At 41.0% G+C, this 23428-nt stretch overlaps 1 protein-coding gene and 1 pseudogene across 1 annotated transcript; one reads left to right on the top strand and one right to left on the bottom strand.

Moving 5' to 3' along the window:
• Positions 1-1810: 1810 nt before the first annotated feature.
• LOC139453837 (sodium- and chloride-dependent glycine transporter 1-like) lies at positions 1811-22845 on the bottom strand (annotated as a pseudogene).
• On the top strand, positions 17507-18668 carry LOC139444354 (uncharacterized). The gene is made up of 2 exons (XM_071225298.1): positions 17507-17533; positions 18066-18668. The coding sequence occupies exons 1-2, from the start codon at positions 17507-17509 to the stop codon at positions 18666-18668; spliced, it is 630 nt and encodes a 209-aa protein (XP_071081399.1).
• Positions 22846-23428: the final 583 nt, after the last annotated feature.

Genomic DNA, 23428 nt, shown 5'->3' with positions numbered 1-23428 from the left:
CATACCACAGCCGCTTCATCTTTTGGGGCTCCCAAGAGCCTAATATTAGTATGTTGTAACAGGCTATGAAGGTCGACACGCGAAAATTTGTTAAGCATGACAAATGAACAGCCGTGAAGAGCCAGGTTAGAATAGGTCTTCGGCAACCCATGCTTGCTGACTTGGTGGATGCATGTCATCGTATCCCAATTGCGTAGATCGATGCCCATGATGTCAGTCACTGGATTGTCTAGTTCCAGACTCGATTATTTACAGACCGCTGTCTTATAGCTGGGATATTGCTGAGTGCGGTGTTAAACAACAAACAGACACAACTTTGAAGCATCTGTCAACAGATCAGTGACCAAAAGGATGTGAGCGCAAGACGGTTTCCTCGTTCATGCATCAGAAACAGGTTACAATAACACTGACGGATATATACTGAGGGAAACAAATAAGGGAACACATGAAAGTACACGTCCTCTTTTCCATGTTTCTTCGCATGCTTTGAATTGCTCTGTGGGTGAAATAAATAAAGGAACAGTGTGACAAAGTGGTGTTCCCTTATTTGTTTCCCTCAGTATATAAAGGTTTCTTTATTTAATTGAGCTTCCGTGGCTTCTAATCGTTCATGTCATACAAGAATCAACGATCGTTCCAACAAAAAAATAGAAGATGGCTTCACATGGAAGTGAGTGAGTGAGTTGGGTTTAACACCGCTTTTAAAAGTATTCCAGTTATATCACGGCGTGTCAGCTTAATGTGGGAGGAAAGCCCGAAGTGATGCAGGTCACAGACGTTTACCACTTCGGTGAAACCCACGGGCACGGGTATGGTGCTGACAAACCTAGAAACATAATCGTGGCGAACCGGGATTCGAACCCACAATCATAGGTTTCTGGCGAGCCCAAAGGACGCAACTCTGTACTGGGAATCGCGGCGCCTTAGACGACTGGGTCACCCGTGTCCCCTTCACATGGAAGAATAGATAAGTCCATTGTAGGGGATACCCCAGGTCAAAAGGCGTTAGGTATAGCAACATCGCGTCTCCGTAATAAAACCTCAGACACACTTTAAACAAACGTGTTCGCATCTGGAACATTCCAACTGTGCAACCTCGACGTCACCAAAACATAATAAAGTGAAAATACTTGAGTGGCATCTTCAGTTGAACCATGGGAACATGTAAGTATTTTACAGTCGCATCATTTACTTCGTTACAAGGTTTACAGGTAATGTACGTGCAGTTACCTGGAAATATGAACTGTGTTCATGCAATTAGAACGGGAATAAGGACGTGAGGCCTCATGTGTGGTGTTTAGGAGCCCTTAATTAGTAATCTTGACTTCGAAAAAAGCGACAAAAACATGTACATAATCATAAGAGATTTAGTAAAAGCAGGGTCCATTGTACGATTCCGACTTTATCATAGGTGAGGTGAGGTGAAATAGGGTTTAACGTCGCGTCCAAGATTATTGCACTTATATAGCGACGTGCATGCACATGTGTGTGTTTGTGTGTGGGGTGCTTGTACTAGTCCGGACTGATGCCGATTTGTAGTGCAGGCTCACTGAGATACCATGCCGCAGTTTAACATGAGTACCTCACTCAGACACAGTATACTGACTCCGAGCCGACCTTAATGGCAAGCGCCAGGCAAGGTAACAAGTACCATCTACTACCGTAATTTGGATTGATTCGTCCGGGGATCGAACCCCGGACCTTCCGCTCTCTGGGCAGACGCTCAACTACTAGACCACGGAGGCATTCCTTGTATAGATCGCGATACATTTCAGTGGATAACACACGCAGTCCATTCTACGTTATGATGTTAGAACTCCGAGTACGTTAAACACACCTTACGCATGCCTCCCTTCCTCTTCAAAATTTCGAAAACCATTACAATTGGTATGGGCAACGACATCACCACCGCCATCAAGATTCCAATCACCTTGGCGTATTCAGGATACATGTACTCACCATAGGATGGAGGATCGTAAAGAAACAAGGAGGATATTAGGGAAACCTGAAAAATATACACAGCATTGTACATGTGTGTGAGTGAGTGAGTAAGATTTTATGTCATCGTCATCCATACACAGACATAAGGCCACAGCTATTTATTTGTTGTTTCACAGCGGAGTGAGTAAAAGCGGTTTTACGCCGCTTTTAGCAATATTCCTGGAAATATCAAGACACGGTACACCAGAAATGGCTTTCACGCATTGTATCCATGTGGAGAATCGAACCCTGGCCTTCATCTTGACGGGCGGACACTTTAACCACTAGGCCCACATTGTAAATGTATTAGAAAGTTCAGAACAATTGCATTTGTGAATTAGATGGAAATCCAGGACGATTTGTTATTTATATAAATAACTTGTTATGACAAGATAATCATTTAATTGTTTCGAATTGTATTTTTGGCAATGTTTCTTGGAAATGTTACCATCTGAAATTGACACAGGTTTTATATCAAACCAATTTTTGAACTCTAATGGCACATGACTTTCCACTGTATAATCAATCATACAATATTTTACAGTATCAGCATCAATTCATGACTTTTTCTATAATTTTCTTTGATTTTACTTACAAAGAGAATGAAAGGCGTTATGTAGGATGACATGACTTTCAGCACTACAGGGAATCGCTGTCCAGTCATCATCTCAATATTGCTGCTCAATGTCTTTGAACCTAAAAAACATAATAGCTATGTAAACGTCGCAGAGAAAGTGTTGTTTGTATCATATAGCACTGGCTTCAACAGTCACACCATCACATTATTGCTGATGGTGTGGTGATAATTTGTATGCAAGTTCTGGGAACTAATTCACTCGGATCCACTCGGCTTGTCCCATCATCTACATGATAGATACGTCAGGCAGCAATGGAGTAATATTTCACGAATTCTCTTTAAACCGGACCCGTGAAGATCCGGGGTAGAATAGGTCTTCAGAAAACATGCTTGCCGTAAAAGGCGACGATGCTTGTCGTAAGAGGCGACTAACGGGATCAGGTGGTCAGGCTCGCTGACTTTGTTGAGGCATGTCATTGTATCCCATTTGCGCGCATCGATGCTTATGATGATAATCACTGGATTGTCTGGTCCAGACTCGATTATTTACAGACCGCCGTCATATAGCTGAAATACTGCTGACTGCGGCGTTAACAACGAACCAACAATGACAACAACAACAACCAAAACCGATTATCGCCAGGTGCTGTCGCATGTGAAATAACTAGACGCCAGTTTTGAAGTCGAACATAGCATAAATATTTCATTTAATAAAAAATCGACCGGAAACAACTTATTGCCAAGTTGTGTTGTGTCATGTGATAGTCACGTACGAAATGAGTGCGTGGGTCAGTTGGGTTTAACGCCAATTTGAATGATCTTCTAACACAACATCAACTGGCTTTGTACATACATAATGCGTTTTTGTTACGAAGTGAATTGTTACCTTGCCTTTGTATCTTATAATGTATGTCATGTAACTCCGTTGAATATGGGCCTGTGGCCTTTCATAAAATAAAGAAATGAATTGAATTGAATAGTTTTTTTCTGTTAAAGGTTCAACACAGCTTCCAGTCATTGATAGTGATTAATATCATGAGCATCGATCCACGCAATTGGTTGGTTGGTTGGTTGGTTGGTTGGTTTGTTGTTTAACGCCGCACTCAGCAATATTCCAGCTATATCACGGCGGTCTGTAAATAATCGAGTCTGGACCACACAATCCAGTGATTGCTATCATGAGCATCGATCCACGCAATTGGGATCGATGACATGCATCAACCAAGCCAGCGAGCCTGACCACCCGATCCCGTTAGTCGCCTTTTACGACATGCATAGTCACCTTCAGTCATTGATGGCCGGAGTCCTATTGCAAACACATAACGACATATGTCAGCAAGTAACACTGAACTTAACCATATATCCAGTTGATGGCGACACACTCGAGACAGCCAATGAGCATGACACTGAAGGAAGAGGAGTACCAGTCCAACAGCTGGAAGAGGTAGATCCCACCCTGAACATAGGACAATCAGGCTCTTTAAGTTTGCAAATATGGCTTTACACAAAAATGACTGAACAACCAAATAAGAAATGGATCAAAGAGAAACCCCGTTGAATCGAATTTACCTAAACTTAAAATACTTACTTATCTGTATTTCAAGACAAGCAAATTTGCAGCTTATATTGCCAATACCATAAGGTTATTTCATTGTAGAATGAATAGATGTGTGATGGTCCGAGTTTAGGAAGTTTTGTGGTATTTCTAGTACATGAACATCTTTAGAAACTAACTCAACGTACAATTAGATATACATCAATTTTGGGAATTAGGGGTGTGACTTTATCGGAATAAATAAAAAGTCCAAGAAAATGCTTAAAACTTTTAATTATGCTTCAGATCGTGGTGATAAAAACAAATGTGCCTGCCACCAAAAATACACTGTTGCAGATCCATACTTAGCAGAAAAATCTAGTCTGGTAGTCATAAATAAGAATATATCTGCTTTATCAGATGCAACTGAAAACACATCTGGTCTCCATATGAAAGCCAACTTTCAGTTCGCTTTCTGAGATCCCAGTGGTGTTATTGTAACACCAGTTACTCACTGATTGAGACCCCAGTGGTGTCATTGCAACACCAGCTACTGACTGATTGAGACCCCAGTGGTGTTATTGTAACACCAGCTACTCACTGATTGAGACCCAGTCGTGTCACTGTGACACCAGCTACGGACTGATTGAGACCCCAGTGGTGTCATGTCAACACCAGTTACTCACTTATTGAGACCCCAGTGGTGTTATTCTGACACCAGCTACTGACAGATTGAGACCCAGTCGTGTCATTGTGACACCAGCTACTCACTGATTAAGATCCCAGCGGTATAATGTCAAAACCAGCTACTCACTGCTTAAGAACCAAGTGGTGTCATTGCAACACCAGCTACTCACTGATTGAGACCCAGTCGTGTCATTGTGACACCAGCCACTCACTTATTGAGACCCCAGTGGTGTCATTGCAACACCAGCTACTGACTGATTGAGACCCAGTCGTGTCATTGTGACACCAGCCACTGACTTATTGAGACCCCAGTGGTGTTATTGTAACACCAGCTACTGACTGATTGAGACCCAGTCGTGTCATTGCAACACCAGCCACTGACTTATTGAGACCCCAGTGGTGTTATTGTAACTCCAGCACCTCACTGAGTGAGACCCAGTCGTGTCATTACAACACCAGCTACTTACTAAGATCCCAACGGTGTCATTTCAGCACCAGCTACTCACTTCTTGAGAACCAAGTGGTGTCACACTGATTGAGACCCATTCGTATCATTGAAACACTAGCTACTGACTGACGGAGAACCCAGTGGTGTCATTGCAACACCAGCTACTCACTGATTGAGATCCCAGTGGTCTCATTACAACACCATACATAATGTATCATTATCGGATTCTCGCCGATGAAACATTTGCTTTGTGAGGGTCCTAAATGATCGAGTTCCGAACATGAAGCATGTGTGAGTGTACAAAGTTCCTCACCTCGTTGGTATAGGGGATGGACAAAAAAAAGCTGACCAGACATACTCCAGCAGTGACGTACACAGTCTTCTGCATTGAAGGTACTTCGGACACATTTCTATAATTCCAGCTGTAACGGTTTCCATGGATCCAAACTAAAGAAATATATTCGCAGATTATCACAGCAATTCACATATCTTTCATCTTACGTTATACTTGATAATGGGGACTGAAATTGTTTCATATATCGTTGCGGTGGTTATATCTATATGGTTAGTGTCGAGTGGCAAACCATGTGTCATTATTTTTTATATCTGGAATCATCAACGATTTTCAAGACTTTTGAAAGAGTGAGTGAGTATGGTTTTACGCCGCTTTTAGCAATATTCCAGCAATATCACGGCGGGGGACACCGGGAATGGGCTTCACACATTGTATCCAAGTCGGGAATCGAACCAGGGTCTTCGGCGTGACGAGCGAACGCTTTAACCACTAGGCTAAAGAGGCGACAAACGGGATCGGGTGGTCAGGCTCGCTGACTTGGTTGATGTATGTCATCGTATCCCAATTGCGTAATTGATGCTCATTTCGATCACTGGATTGTCCGATCCACACTCGATATTTTAAAGACCGCTGTCTTATAGCTAGAATATGTCGAGTGCGGTGTTAAACAACAATCACAAAAACAAACACTGATTTTCAGTGATCAAGTCATATAATTTTCACAGGTTTGTCTTTTACGCCCAATGGAATCGGTCTCGGCAGATAATCGAGACTGGTTATTCTCTGACTTTGACGTTTTATAGTGAGTGAGTTGGGTTTAACGCCGCTTTTTCACAGTATTCAAGTTATATCGCGGCGTGTCAGCTTAATGTGGGAGGAAAGCCCGAAGTGATGCAGGTCTTAGACGTTTACCACGGTGAAACCCACGAGCAGAGATATGGTGCTGACAAACCTAGAAACAATCGGGGCGAACCGGGATTCGAACCCACGATCATAGGTTTCTGGCGTGCACAAGGGACGCAACTCTGCACAGCGAATCGCGGCGCCTTAGACGACTAGGCCACCCGTGCCCCCTTGACGTTTTATGAATAACTGAACAATAGGACGATCATATTCACAAAACATTTGCTTTTTACACAATATTGGCAAGCGTGAAAAAGATTGCGGTTCAAACAGAAGCGGGCATAAAATCTATTTAAACAAAACCCGATTTATGTGCTATTGTTTACCATTGAGACTATTCCCATCGAGAACATCATTAAGAAGAACAGGATTGCCCACAGGTGAGGTACGGGAAGCTGGGAGATGGCCTCTGGGTAGATGATAAACCCAAGGCCTGGACCTGGAACAGATCATTATGTTAGTTAGTGATGATTCTCCCACATTACCCGTGAAGATCCGGGATAGAATAGATCTTCAGCAACCCATGCTTGCCATAAAAGGCGACTATGGTTGTCGTAAGAGGCGACTAACGGGATCGGGTGGTCAGGCTCGCTCACTTGGTTGATGCATGTCATCAATCCTTATCGCGTGGATCGATGCTGATGATATTAATCACTGGATTGTCTGGTCCAGATTCGATTATTCACAGACCGCCGTCATATGGCTGAAATATTGCTGAGTGTGGCGTGAAACAACAAAGCAACCAAAGCAAAGCAACCGAGAGGCAGCCTATCATTGCCGTTGAAAGAGAGATGGCGTGTTCCGGAGGGCTGAACCGATTCTGTGTGTGTATGTGTGTGTGTGTGTGTGTGTGTGTTTGTGTGTGTATGTGTGTGTGTGTGTGTGTGTGCTATTGTCAGTTGGGTCCGTCGATTGAACTGCAGACATATACATTCGTATACGTCGAATAAATGTACATATTCTTTTAGCCTGTGTTTCCAGTGCAATTTCTATGAATGACTCAGCTGGGCCAATCTTTGAATGACATTTGCTGACAAATATATATGTAATTCATAAAATGAGTGTAATAACTATTATTACCTTATAGAATAATGGTAGTTCCATTTCAGTGTAAGCAGTAGACAAGTTTATCGTACATCTTTCGGCAAATAATTCCATTGTATGCATATATTTACAGTCTAATAATTTAGTAATGCCAATAAATGAATTTTAATAGCTGTTGGTATTTGAACTATGCCAATATGCAACAACTATATCATAAATTTAATTCATTTTAGATTTATTTTCGGTGACAAAAACTGAATTTTATGCACGGAATTCGAAACAGCACAGACATTTGTTACAGAGATGCGAAAAATATGTTTCTGCAAAAAGGAAAATAAGACATATTAAGCCTGCACACTTTACACTTATATTCAGTAATTGTTATGTTATTTATCTGCTCAATAAAAAACATTTCATAAATGAATCCTGATTTGTTGATTTTTCATAGGCCAAAATGTTACTTTTTTAAAGAATGACCCTTTTACGTCAGAACACGAAAACCAGAACGGTGTGATATTGTGAGTGTGTGAGTTGGGTTTAACGCAACTTTGAACAGTATTCCAGTTATATCACGGCGTCGTGTGATATAGAGCCCAAAACAAATATCCAAGAATCAGAATTACATAACATAACCGAAGTGCCCCACAATCACCATTTAAGCGCCATGTGGAACATCTGGGTTAGAATTGATTTCAGGTATTCTATCCTTGTCTACGAGGCGACTGATCAGAGCGAGTCATCAGGCTTTGTTGGTTGCGTGTCACCGTGCCCCTACTGTGTGGTACGTTGTTCATAATATCAATCACTGGTTCGTCAGGTCCAGACTCGATTAAGTTTTCAGCAACCCAAGCTTGCCGTATAAAGCGAATGTGCTAGTCGTAATATGCGACTAACGGGATCCGATGGTCATGATCGCTGACTTGGTTGATGCACGTCATCATATCCCAATTGCGAGAATCGATGCTAATGATGTCAATCACTGGTTTGTCTGGTCCAGACTCGATTATTTACAGACCGTCGTCATATAGCTGGAATATTGCGTTTAACAACAAACAAAAAAGACTCGATTATTTACAGGCCGACGACGTGTATCTGGAATATCAAGGCAACAACCAATTACTTAAGGCCATATTATTCTGGAACTAGATTTAAAGTGAGACAATTACCTCAAATGAGTGTTGTGGAAGTTAACGTAGCTGCTCATGGTGATGAGGCTTCCATACGTGGTGCTCATCGAGTAGAAACCTTGGAGTAACGCCTCCAGCCAAACCTTTTGTCAATACAATGCATGTTAATGAGTGCTTCATGTAAAAGCCAATCTCATTCAAATCAGACCTTAGTTCTCGCTACCGCTAAACAAAGATCTGAAGATGTCCCATTATGGGTCACGTCAGTCCGACCAATCAGTGCGTCGCTTACCAGATTATGAAAGTTACAGTCGGAATGTGATTTCTAATCATGCAATCTCGAAAACTTTAACATGGGGTATTCCGAACCATAGTTACGGGTCTAACGACTGAATCCTTACAATCTAACCCATCTATTAGCCATTCCAGAATGTTTTTTTTGTTCAGGTTTCAAATTTGTAATCGAGAATTTGTCAAAATATGTTTGGAAGCGTAGTCGCCAATTTGAAATTTGTGCCGTAAAGCACGAGAAAGCTGCCTTCTGTTTGGTCATTCCATTGGTCGGTCAAAGTTCGTGCAAGGTCGGTCTGACGTGATCCGTAATGGGATGTCCTCAGATCTTTGTATAGCGGTAGCGAGATCTAAGATATGGTTTTAATGAGATTGTGTAAAAGCCGCTATGTGACCTTGAGAGAGCATTCGCTTAGTGTAACACAGTCGCTTTTTGTATGATGTTGGAAATTGTTCTCCCTCACTCATTGTTAATGGACAACGTAATAACGACGATGTACGATATTGGTTTAATCATATTTTTCAAACTCTATGTACTGAAAAAAAATACATTTTGCTCCCTTACAGACAATTTCCAAAGAAAACAATTCGTTCCATTTCTTTTACTTGAAAAGGTAATTAAGCACCTGTTTATGTGGGAAACAGTTATTGAGCAAAAATAACCCTTAAAATAGCCCTTATGCCCAAAGGATTGGCTGCTGTAAGCGCTTTCTATTTGAGGAAAATCTGGTTTAAAGAAAGACGGGGCTATTAAACCTGAATTGAGGCAAGTCGTGAGAAGTCAGGACAAAGGAAGTACAATATTCCCTCCCCTGCTCCCGGCATCATGCACATCCTGATGAGTAGCATCGTCAGCAAAACATACGGCACCACAGCCGAGACGTACACAACCTAAAATAAAAATCAGTTACAGTAAAATTCCGTAACCCTATTACAAGTGGCAAATAATTCTCTGATAATACATACATGTGGAAGCAGACATTACCATGAACATATTTCTTGCTGAACGATTATTTTTTTTTAAACCTTTAGGTCGGTTGTAAAATAATATTTCAGCATAAAACTATTTATTTATGTTATAAACTGATCTGATAAAATTGTCGGTCTAGTGAAATAAAGAATTAAACTGATCAGAAACGCTCGTAATCAAATCTCGGATACCTTAAATGCAGAGTCATAATCGATAGCTTATTTTCCATTGATGGATGCAAACATACAACAGCAATTTTTAAAATGTTATTTGCAAGTTTCATTATCAAATTTATTACTGTAAAATATACTGTTACATCCTTATTCTAGACACTCACTGACAGTGAATGTTTCATAACATGCCTTACCAGATTTGTTTGTTGTTATAAACGCAGCACTCCGCAATATTCCAGCTATATGACGGCGGTCTCTAAATAATCAGGTCTGAACCAGACAATCCAGGGATTGACATTTTGAGATTCGATCCACGCCATTGGGATCGATGACATGCATCAACCAAGTCAGCGAGCCTGACCACCCGATCCCGTTAGTCGCCTCTTACGACAAGCATAGTCACCTTTTACGGCAAGCATGGGTTGCTGAAGTCCTATTCTCTCCCGGATCCCTTACTAGACCCGACTGGAAAAGTAAAAGTAAAAGTAAACTGGGGTTCACATTTTGATATTATTCCAGATTTGTGAAATTTGGGCTGGTTGATAAAATACAAACGCATAACAACATGTTGAATTCGTTACAAAGATTGGTACAAACTTAAGTATCCCACCTTTCCTACAGACCTTACGCCTTTCATCAGACAGAGAAAGACTACTACCCAGGAGGCAAAGATACAGATGACGAGGTGCCCTTGTACTGCCCCGAAATTGTCAATGCCACTGGACAGCGTGTTGTATCTATAGAAGTGAACGAAAGTAAACGTAATCAAGTATTTACTATGGATAACTGAACGTTCGCTGCCAGCGTGTGTCAGGAACGGGGATGAAGACACGCACTCTATCGGTTGGTTGGTTGGTTGTTTTACACCGCACACAGCAATATTCCAGCTATAAGACGGCGGTCTGTAAATAATCGAGTCTGGACCTGACAATCCAGTGATTAATATCATGAGCATCGATCCACGCAATTGGTTAGTTGGTTGGTTGGTTGTCAATATTCCAGTTATATGACGGCGGTCTGTAAATAATCGAGTCTGGACCAGACAGTCCAGGGATTAATATCATGATATCATAATATCCACGCAATTGGGATCGATGACATGCTTCAACAAAGTCAGCGAGCCTGACCATCCGATCCCGTTAGTCGCCTTTTACGACAAGCATAGTCACCTTTTACGGCAAGCATGGGTTGCTGAAGACCTATTCTATGCAGCAACTAAGTCAGCGAGCCTGACCACCCGATCCCGTTAGTTGCCTCTTACAACAAGCATAGTCTCATTTTGCGGCAAGCATGGGTTGCTGAAGACCTATTCTACCCCGTATCATCACGGGTCAGCAACAGGTGAACGTTAATCGTTGCCCTCACTGCCAAAATTCTTCTGATGCCGTCAGTGTCATATTCGATTTCCTCCAAGACGAGGTGATCATGATCAGCTGCTGATGCTGCGCACTGTTGTTGAGGTAAAGCTGGCCTGTTGATGAATCGTTGCCAAGCTTTGTGACACACATGGGTGTGTTCCACCAGTTGTCACACGTTGTCCATGGCAACACGGGCCGGCAGGTCAGGTAAACGTAATATAAGGACCAGGCAATGATGACATTGTATAGCACAGCTCCGATGAAAGAGGCCAGTAGCTGGGAGAAGCCGATACCTAATAAAAATACACGTTAAGATAAGCCACAAACCCTTTTCATAAACATAAGAAATCTCTGCTAAAACTAAATCACGAGCATGTGTCTATCAATTACTATTAAATAGTGATGATACCAGGTGTTCGTGAAAAGGCGAGCACCCGTCACAAACACATGCAAAGGCAAGTCAATTGTTCACCTGAAAACACATATTGTCCACTTGTCGACCATAAAACCATTTGAAAGCTTTACGTCGATCGATGCCCATGATGTCAATCACTAGATTGTCCGGTCCAGACTCGATTATTTACAAACCGCCGTCATATAGCTGGAATATTGCTGGGTGCGCCGTTCAGCAAACAACCAAGTGAACCATATCCGTGCTTGTTGGTTTCAGGTTTGAGACCAGACCAATCTCATTAAAATCAGATCTTAGTTCTCGCTATCGCTAAACAAAGATCTGAGGACATCCCATTACGGGTCACGTCAGAACGACCTTTCATCCAACCAATCAGAGCGTCGCTTACCAGATCGTGAAAGTGACAGTTTGAATGTGTTTTCTGATCATGCAACCACGAAATATTTAACACGGGTTATTCCGATTGACAGTTACTGGTTTTATGATTATATCCATACAATCTAGGCCATCTATAAAGCCATTCCAGAATGTTCTTCTTATCAGTTTTAAATTTTTTAATCGAGAATACGTCAAAATATGTTTCGAAAGTAGTCGCCACTTTGAAGCAAGTGTCGTAAAGCTCGATTCGCTAGTATCGATTTCAGTCATTTCATTGGTCGGTCAAAATTAACGAAAGGTCGTTCTGACGTGAGCGGTTATGGGATGTCCTGAGATCTTTGTTTAGCGGTAGCGAAAACTAAGATCTGATTTTAATGAGACTGAGACCTGACTCACTCCAGGATGTCTTCCCACGTGTACATGTTTTACATACCAGTATTCGTTGTTGGATGACATATCAATATTCTCCGTTACAGCATTCGAGAACAGTTAGCATTCGATGTTCGCGACAGGCTATTATATATCTTAAGAAAAATGTTAGGGGTCATGAATATTTTCTGGGATATTTTTAAGTAACTGTGTGCTCTGTCTTCGCTACAAACATACCTCTGAAAATATTAATAATCACTACTTTCTTTGTTCATACTTTATCGAAATATGAAAATAGTTTTCGTGAACAACCTAAGCATTTAACGTTTATTATACCTTTCAGGTCGGGGGTATATACTGTTATACCAAGGTTCCGTCCGTCCGTCCGTCCGTCCGTCCGAAAACTTTGTCAGCGCGATTTCTCTTAAACTATTCAGCGGATTCATCTCAAACGTAGTACATATAATCTGTGTCATATGGAGGGGTGCAGTCAAAAGAAAATTAATTTTCCACTTTTTATGAATTTTTCAAACCCTAACCCTATATTGTGGTACTCTTTTTACAAAAACAGACTAAATGTATAAAAGTTGAACAATCAGGGGTATTTGTAGGCTCGATCTGGTTACATTTTTACTTATTTATATAATTAGTGCTTTGAAAATAGCTTGCAGAGTTGACACTGAAAAGGTTGACGTTGAGAGTATCAATAAGCTCTGCTTACTTTTTCACTTTTTTCAGTTATTTCACTGAAACTTGGTATTTCCAGGTGAGCTACATGTACAGGGCCACGCGTGAAACTATTTTTAAGCTATATAATTTGAAACTACTGACACACTAGGCGGGTCGGGGGTATTATTGAGCTACGCTCACTTTTGCCCTTGTTGAAATGGAATCAACACGATAAAGTGAGTATGTAGAAGGCATGAATAATTCATAACTATAACAAAATGACTGCGTAGTCAGATTTCAAAAGGAATTTAGAGACTATTTGATATTCCGACTTGCTGGATCTCCTAAAAAACACGTGGCCAATTGTGCCTTGATGCAGTTGCTATGGAATCGTAGAAGGGACATATCGCCCTAAGGGAAAATTAGTGAGTGAGTGAGTTGGGTTCAACGCCGCTTTTAACAGTATTCCAGTTATATCACGGCGTGTCAGCTAAATGTGGGAGGAAAGCCCGAAGTGATGCAGGTCTCAGACGTTTACCACTTCAGTGAAACCCACGAGCACGGGTATGGAGATGATAAACCTAGAAACATAATATGGGTGAACCGGGATTCGCAACTCTGCAAAGCGAATCCCGGCGCCTTTGACGACTGGGCCACCCGTGCCCCGGGAAAATTAAAAATAATTAACCAAAGGGCGACATAACGACAAGGCTACATTTTTACCATTTATCGCATTGTTGCGTGGTCGCATTATCGCGATTTGAATAATATTCCTGTTTTTTTCCAAAGGTTGACAACGCGACATTTTCAGTGTCAAAATATGTCGCTTTAGTATGAGGAGTATAATCAGTTCTGTGCTTGCAACACATTCACACAATTATATAAATATCAAAATGCGGCTTTCACACATTTAGATTTGGCAACAATGCGACATGTTTTCAAGGAAAAAATATGTCGTATTAAGAGGGTAATATTCTTTGTTCACATGCTCAGCACTAATTGAAACGAGCGACAATGCGACGTTATGAAAACGTCGCATTGTCGCGCATTTGAACGCCTTTTGCACACATTTTATATGGGGGCATCTTTTGACCTTGAAAAAGTCGCGTTGTCGCCCTTTTGTAAAATCAAAAATATTTTTAAAAGAGACAAATGGTCGAATATCGCTTAGTCGCTGTGGTTTTTTTTTTTTACACGTTTTGCTTGTTTTTGTTTGGGCGACAACGCGACAATGTCCCTTCTAGGTTTCCATAATGGTCGAAAAGATATTCTGTCTCAAACAGACATTTCTACATAACAAGATATGTTCCTTCATAACTGATGGTGAGTTGGAATATTCTCAACGTGATCCCAACAGTGAAGGGTTGAACTGTGCTCCCAACTACACTAGTGTAGGGCTCAACTCTACTAACAGTGCCAGGACCCTGTGCTGTGAACATTGTCGGTATTCAACTGTGCTCCCAACACTGACGGGATTCAGTTGTGCTCCCAACAGTGTTGGGCTCAACTCTACTCCTGACAGTGCCAGGACCCTGTGCTGTGAACATAGTCGGTATAGTACTGTGCTCCCAACACTGACGGGATTCAATTGTGCTCTCGACAGTGCCCGGACTCAACAGTGCCGGGATTTAAATGCGCTTTGAACAGTGCGGGGATTCTATTGTTTGCCAGCGAGGCACAATGACTGTAATCGGTTCTCTGGTAGCTGTAGTGCTTGTGAAGCTATGTATCTCCTCCCATCAATATGGCGTCCAAGTGACAATGTTTCGACCATCCCGGGACTGTTATTCCAAACGAAATCCACAAACATCGGACAAGCTTACTGAATCGTTCGTACGATCCTTTCTGGAGTGTGCGACCCTGTGTGGGTCTTTCTCTGGTCAAATACCCACCTCGGGAAGGATTCGACCTCTATACCGATGTGAGAGGCGTGGACCTGGTGATGCATCATGTGCATATCACAGACAAACGTGTGTTATTCCTAAGCAAGTACGTTTTTAGATCTTCAAGCGAGGCACACCTAATTGTGATCATATACCAGTAGTTTGAGGATCCATTGGTGTATAACGAAGTATCATTCCGTAAAATAAGATGTTGCTTTTGGGGTTGTATCTGAAGTTGATCTTTCACTCGTCTCCACGAGGGTCATACTACACACAGTAGGGTTTCGAATCTCGGATTTTGACCCTTGGTTTGTCAGCACCCGTGAAGATCCGGGGTAGAATTGGTCTTCAGCAACCCATGCTTGCCGTAAAAGGCGACCATGCTTGTCGTAAGAGGCGACTAACGGGATCGGGTGGTCAGGCTCGCTGACTTGGTGGATACATGTCATCGAGCGTGGATCGATGCTCGTGATGTTAATTACTGGATTGTCTGGTCCAGACTAGATCATTTACAGACCGCCGTCATATAGCTGGAATATTGCTGAGTACGGCGTTAAACAACAAAACAACCAACCAGCCATACACGTGTTCGCTGACATTTGTGGTGTTTAGATATGAAATAAAATTTATCGCAAGTAGAAAGGTATGCTTAAATGTTTTGAAATAAGTTTGTATTTTACATAATGAACGAACTTGAGAAAAAAAAAAAAAATTGTACAATCATACACGTGGCGATTTTTGTGGAAGTATATATTTTCCCATTTCTTTTTGGCGTCACAGCACATTTACAGTCTAGAACCCGTAATGTCCCTTTCCCCAAGCTGGTGGGTCACATGTATTTACAGCAATTACATATTTCATATTTGCTAATTTGTGGGAGAACATTTTATCGGGCATTGTTTGTTGTTTTGTGTTTTATTTATTCCAGTTCACGTCATCAAGAAAAGAACATAAATGCAAGTCTGGGCATGTTTGTGAAACTACAGCATCAAGTATGTATGATATAATTTTTATCAACCCTTTAGTACGGGGGTATATAGTTATTCCAAGGAATTCCGTCCGTGCGTCCGTCCTTCCGAGGACATTGTTTGTGTGCGACCTATAACTTGAAAACTACAGCATAGATTCTTTTCAAACTTGGTGAACACTTTTTTATACCAATAGGAGAGGTGCAATGCGAAGTTTGAGTTAGATTTTCAGAAAAAATACAGCTAATTTTTCCTTTTTGACTTAGAATTGTTTATTTTAACACTACTGCGTGGATTCTTTTTTTATTTAGCTAACAGTTTCCATACTAATAGAAGAGTTGCTGTGCAAAGTTTGGTTTTGAAATGTGGATGTTCTGAGAAAATATGAATTTTACATGTTTTGAATTTAGAATGTTTGATTTACTTCAACATTTTGTGCAATCTATAACTTGATAACTACTTCATGGATTCTTTTAAAATTTAAGGAACCCTTTCTATAATAATAGGTGAGGTGCTGTGCAAAGATTGATTTTGATATAAGTATTTTCGGAATTTTCTTTAAAAAAATTCATGTTTTTTTAACTTAGAATTTTTAACTTCAACATTTATGCGACCTTTGTCTTGAAACTCTGGATTTTTCTCCCATTGAGGGTACAGTTTCTATACCAGTAGGAGAGGTGCAGTGCAAAGTTTGATTTCGATAAGTGGATTTCTGAGAATACATTGCCTTTTTTATGTTTATTTGTGAGCCCTGTCCTCTTTAATAGTATTAGTTCGTCATCATGACATGTGAGTGAATGTACCTATGAATCTCCGGGAAAAGGTACCATTGACATTTGCTGTGCTAAGTAGGGCAGTAGATATCGCGGTAATTCCACACTGCCAATGTTTCATATACAATGAACGAAAAGTAGACCACATTGGAGTATTTAAACGGAAATATAACGCAGAGCATCATGGTGTAAAGTACAATTGATGCGACATTCATTGGTTGTCACCCTTGTGGATTCATGGGCTTAATAGGCCCCCAGTTTTCGATGCTTGTCGTAAGAACCGGTAATGGAGGACTGATTGCCCTGGCATCACAACGCTAAGAACCACCTGCAGATGGCACTCATATATCATCTAGCTCTCCTTTGATCCAAACAGGTAGGAATATCCCCATATCTGACACACGATAGCTACCCCATAATCCACACATGATGATGAGTGAGTGAGTATGGTTTTACGCCGCTTTTAGCAATATTCCAGCAATATCACGGCGGGGGACACCAGAAATGGGGTTCACACATTGTACCCATGTCGGGAATCGAAACCGGGTCTTCGGCGTGACGAGCGAACGCTTTAACCACTAGGCTACCCGACCGCCCCCGATATATGATGAGTAGCTGTGCCCCTTCAAATGACGGAACTTTAGTTCATGAGATCTACCAACGGATCATGGGAGGTTTACAACCCAAGCTGCCTGTGAGGTGCTAGTAGGTTATACACATTACCAACTCATCCTCCCGGGTACCCACCCAAACCGCATAAATACCGTGAAAAATACATGAACAAAAAAAAAGATTAAGAAAGTATGCATAGCTGAAGTCGCTACTAGGTTGCATACACAATGATATGACACTTAAACATATTTTCAAAATGACACCTGTGGTGTCACTAACATAGTTGACTACCGATACACCCGTGAAGATCCGGGGTAGAATAGGTCTTCAGCAACCCAAGCTTTCCGTAAAAGGCAACTGTGCTTGTCGTAAGAGGTGACTAACGGGATCGGGTGGTCAGGCTCGATGACTTCGTTGGTGCATGTCATCGTATCCCAATTGCGTGGATCGATGCTCATGGTGTCAACCACTGGATTGTCTGGTCCAGACTCGATTATTTACAGACCGCCGTCATATCGCTGGAATATGTCTGTGTGCGTCGTTTAATAACAAAAGAACGAACGATTACTGATACATTAACGTAATTCAAGTCTAGATCTGTATTTATATTTTAGGCTGCAAGGAAATACGAAAATCTGGCGCAGGAAGTAAAGAGTACACGGTGTTGGTCAAATTCAGTTCAAAGACACTTACCATATTCTGTGACATGCAACCAACGAAAAGTTGTTTTACGACATCGGTGGGTTGATGGCAGACAATATGACAGTATCTTGGAGCAAATACAATCGTTAACCACAATACCACTAACGATAACCTCCCCACAACCTGATGGCTACCCAAAGCCGATCAACACCGTTCTTGGAGAATATATCTACCTATGTTTTCAACCAAATGTTTTCCTAAAGTCTATTAATGGTTTTCGAGCGAACGGACAGGACTTCAAATTCAGTAACTCAGATATGTCACGAAATAGTTACTTTGCTTTTTATCCAAATATTGCAAAACGGCAATCATCCAGTTCGATGAACTTCACAGACGGTTTAATTGACGTTATGGGATGGATAAAATATTCGAGGAAGGTCCGGGACAGCGTCCTCCTGCCAAAAGATTATTTCTATGTTACTGAGATTCACTTTGGTGGGAACGGAGGGCTGACAACGTCGACGTTATGGAGCGACGTCACGGGGACATCGCTTGGTCTCATACAGGCCCTGTAAGGTGGAGGTCGACCTGGATGATGAAGTGTATCATACCAGAAACGGGAATCTGGCCAAAGGTTTCAGATACATCGATGATCTAATATCGTTCAATAATGGTCAATGACCTATTCCCATCCACTGACTTACCCACCTGCATTAGAAATACAAGCGACGATGTGTAAAAGATTCACATTTTGTGTGTAAAAGATTCAGAGTGACAATAAAGTATTAACAAAACTTTCTGACAAGAGGGATGACTTCAACTTGTATTTTATGTAGAGCAATATTCCAGCAGCTCCAGTCTTTGGAAGCTACATTTCACAACTATTGATTTCAAAGAGCGTCTCTTGCTTAAACGTTTATCAGAGTTAACACTTAATTATTAAGATTTACAGATTAAAATATAAAATGCAGCAAAGGAGGTTTGAGTGATCCTGGCACAGTCATGCTGGTTAGGCCAATCATCAGCTCAGGGCCCTTGCCACCTCTACACGCAGCCCAGACAGCGACCCCAAAGACTGCAGCCTCCTGCATTACCCAGATTTTCAGAAGAGCTGTATTCATGTTAGCAAACGCGGGTACTCTCCGACTGTCAGTCAACAGATTGGGAAGTACCAAACGCGAGGCATCGATAACAATGGGGAGTCGGACAACTTGGTACTTGGGACATTTCGAAACCGAGGTCTGCATATTTGCCATGCTTTTCCTGAATCTTGGGGCGGTCGGGTAGCCTAGTGGTAAAAGTGGTCGCTCGTCACGCCGAAAACCCGGGTTCGATTTCCAACAAGGGTACAATGTGTGAAGCACATTTCTGGTGTCCCCCCCCCGCAGTGATATTGCTGGAATATTGCTAAAAGCAGCGTAAAATCAAACTTGCTCACTCACTCACTCCTGAATCTTGACATTAGTGTCAAAAGGAACAGAAAATTCAATAATGTAAATGATTTCATTGGATTTATCAAACATGACAAGATCAGATTTGTTGGCATGGATAGGTATGAGGCTGTATACGGTCCTATTCCAAAATATTTTGTATTTATGATTTTTCATAACACTCTCTACATATTCTGGGTCGTAGCATGAATGGACCTTTGTATCAAAACCACAAACATGGCGAAGACGGTGATAAAATGATCGAGCCACTCCATCATGTCGTTTAAAATACTGTGTTTGTGCCAAAGCTGGGATTCCAATGACAATGTGTTGGACATTCCCATTAAATTCAATATGAAGCTCCCGTTAGTTCAATTACACAGTTTAGAATGTAAACACAGACAAGACATGTTTAGACCTAAACATGATTAGGAATGCGTTTACATCCTAAACAGAATACACGTTTGATGTGGCTATCTAAACGCATTTAGGCCTAAACACATGAAATGAGTTATTGCCTCATAGCCACAACAAAACCTTAACACCATATCCCCATAATCTAAAAAATATTCACAATTTAAAACACGTAACATGTTTAGACTTTAAACATGTTTGAACATGTTTAGATTTTAACATGTTTAAAGTTTTAGCATGTTTAAAATCTAAACACGTTTAAACCTGTTTCGTCTTCAAACATGTCTAAAGTTAAAATATTTTTAGAATTTAAACACGTTTAAACATGTGTCCATAAAGTGAATATCATTAGGCAATAAGTCAAATATGGATAAGATGTATAATATATACTGAAATTAGATGTGCAAATCAGATTGACAGGCACTAGCATAACACATATACCCCCAATATCAACAACGAACATGGTACAATATTAACATAAGAATGTCCAACTTAACAAAACTCGGTTAGTGGTGACAAGAAAAATTGATATTTGTGACAACAGTCTCCGTAGCACAGGGGGTAGCGTGAGGGACCTTAAATCAAGAGGTTGCAGGTTCGTATCCCGTCGAGGTTCAAAAGTTTATATATGTGTTGTAGCTCTTTGACTTATAGTAGTTCTCTCATATGGGAAGCTGAAAATATATCTGATCACAACATTAGGCTCTTGACTTGTTTTAGTTACCACCACCCACACAACCCCACCCATCCACACAACACATACTCACTTCTGTATCCCTATTTAACACGAGTAAAAATATAGAATGAACTCCTTTTTCATAATTACCTGCAATGAATTCCAAGGGGTTTTCACTTTTAGACCCTAAACACGTTTAGCTGTTAAAAATAATCCTAAACATGTTAAGACCTAAACATGTCAAAATTATGGAACAATGAAAATATTTAAGTTTGTGTTTAGGACGTAACAATTTTTTTTACAATGAAACTATTTCATTTCACATATCTTAAAAATAAGTACTTATACTTGAGAATCTGAGCATAACGTTTGTTATGTACGTGGTACACACAAAAGTGTCTAGGACATCGTGCTTATGATATGATATTACAGTTTGAACCGCCGTCATATAGCTGGAATATTGCTGAGTTTGGCGTTTAACAACTTAACAAACAAGCAAGTATTACATTTTGATCCGTGGAGATCCGGGGTAGAATAGGTCTTCAGCAACCCAAACCTGCGGTGAAAGGCGACTATGCTTGTCGTAAAAGGCGACTAATGTGATCGGGTGGTCAGGCTCGCTGACTTGGTTGATGCATGTCATCGATCCCAATTGAGTGGATCGATGCTCATGACATCAGTCACTGGATTGCCTGGTCCAGACTCAATTAGTTACAGACCGCCGTCATATAGCTGGAATATTGCTGAGTGCGGCGTTAAACAACAAATAAACAAACAAACAAACAGACTGTGACAAGAACCTGACAGATCACCAACCTTTTAACAGAGGACAGAGGACCCACACATGTGTTGCACTCCGACTTGAGAACTGGCCAACGGTAACTTCCAGGAAAAACAGCGGGATAGCACACGTGAAAATTCCAAAAAAGTAGGGTATGAGAAACGCACCTGACAAAAGAAAGTAATTTATCTATGAGTGAAGGAACATGATGTATTTGGAAGGAACAATAATGTCACGTTAAAGCAAACATTCGAAGCAAACGAAGACCCCATAAATTCATTAAGGAGAGCATTACAAATGTTATGTCATAGTAATATTATGTTCACGTACACTAAGGTCACCATGTTACATACTAACCACAGACCCCGCTGTGAAGTTCATCTATGAATATTTTTTTAATTTGACGTTTACAAGATATACAGCTTTTCCATTGGACGAGAGGTCGGTCACATGACCACGAAATTGACGTTCATAAGTGTATGAACGACACAATTTGACGTTCATACGTTTTCCACGAGATCGTGTTCTTAAAATGACGTAAACACTGACGGACTACTTCCACATTCCTGGGGAAACCCCTGGGAATTCCTAAGCACGAAAACATAATATATAAGCATTATTTCTGATCATTTAGAACCTTGAATCCTGGTCTCAGCATTTCAGTATACATTGAGAAACGTAAGAGAGCTTGACTGCATGATTGTTCACGAATTTCCTCGCTACGGCCCATCCTAATGAACAAACGAAAAAATGCACATCCAAACTATCGTCAGTATCGATTCGATCTGTGTCTAGGCTGACAGTGACCGTCTCCAGCAATCTACGAATTTACCTTGGTGTCTGTTTGACCAGAGACCATGTCTCTGGTTTGACGCATCTTTAATCACCTTTTAATAATCGGTCAGTTCATCAATGATGACTAACACATGTAACCGCCACAGGTTCATTAACAACTTCGGAAATCCTCCCGTTACGTTTATCGTGTCGGCCATTTTGACGTCTTGTACTTGATGTAAATGTATTACGACGCGCTGTCATTGTGACTGACTTACTGAGGTAGTTCATTACAGACCTGTCTCATCTAATGGGGATATTATATGAACAGATGTGTTGCGTAAGATGTTTCTGAAGAGCAAGTCCTGCATCCATTCGCTCATGTCACCTCTCGTTTTGGAGAACTATTTCATTCCGCGATGTAGCTGGTTGTTGTTTGGCTGTCAGTGTAAACATGAAGTCACACGTACTAGATCATAGATTTCTGAAGTTGTTAATGAACCTGTGGCGGTTACATGTGTTAGTCATCATTGATCAACTGACCGATTATTAAAAGGTGATTAAAGATGCGTCAAACAGACACCAAGGTAAGTACAATACAGTAAACGACGTTCATAACGAACACGCTTATAGCGAAGTGACGGTCATAACGAACTTTCGTTTTTGGTCCCGGCCATTTGCAATAACCCTTTACTACGCTTATAACGTAACGTAACGAACAAAATTATCGGTCCCTTTGAGTTCGTTACTGTACTTCCAAACTTGGAGTGCTCTTTCCCTGTAATTGTTCAAGAGACATATTTAGGGATAGGCAGGCCCTCGGTACCCCTTTCCCCTTGTCTAACCAAACCGATGTGATTCACTTATTAGAGTGTTCATTTAATTAGATGTTAATTGGTCAACGCCGGCTTAATTGGCCGTCAGTGCGTATTGTCGATTGTCTTGTAAGAGTGTTGTTTTCGCTATCATTTGTAACAACTGTTACATAGTTGCTTAGTTAATGAGCTTATATATTTGTTCTGGTTTAATACCCAGTGATCTCAGGGAGAAATAGATTGCGTGGGGGAAATTTCCAAATTAGACGCATCAGTGACAAAAATTGATGTCCGATACAATTCCTTATTCCGACTTGTAGCATAATGTTCCTGTGCGTTAGGTGAAATAATTGACTTTCCTTTGCGTGTGTTTGTGACGAGTGCCACTGGTGGATCAGAATACGCTCATCTATTCATGAACACATGTTATCATGCCAATTTGGTA

The sequence above is a fragment of the Haliotis cracherodii genome, unplaced genomic scaffold (assembly GCF_022045235.1).
Source record: "Haliotis cracherodii isolate W230 unplaced genomic scaffold, xgHalCrac1.p SCAF_10, whole genome shotgun sequence".
In the NCBI taxonomy this organism is placed as follows: domain Eukaryota; kingdom Metazoa; phylum Mollusca; class Gastropoda; order Lepetellida; family Haliotidae; genus Haliotis; species Haliotis cracherodii.
This window is presented reverse-complemented; position numbering and strand designations above follow the sequence as displayed.

Bases quoted from the DNA above. Each gene is read 5' to 3' on its own strand.
- LOC139444354 (XM_071225298.1), top strand. From the start codon at position 17,507: ATGGGAGGTTTACAACCCAAGCTGCCT. The intron at 17,534-18,065 runs GTGAGGTGCTAG...TTTATATTTTAG, and splicing joins GTTTACAACCCAAGCTGCCT to GCTGCAAGGAAATACGAAAA.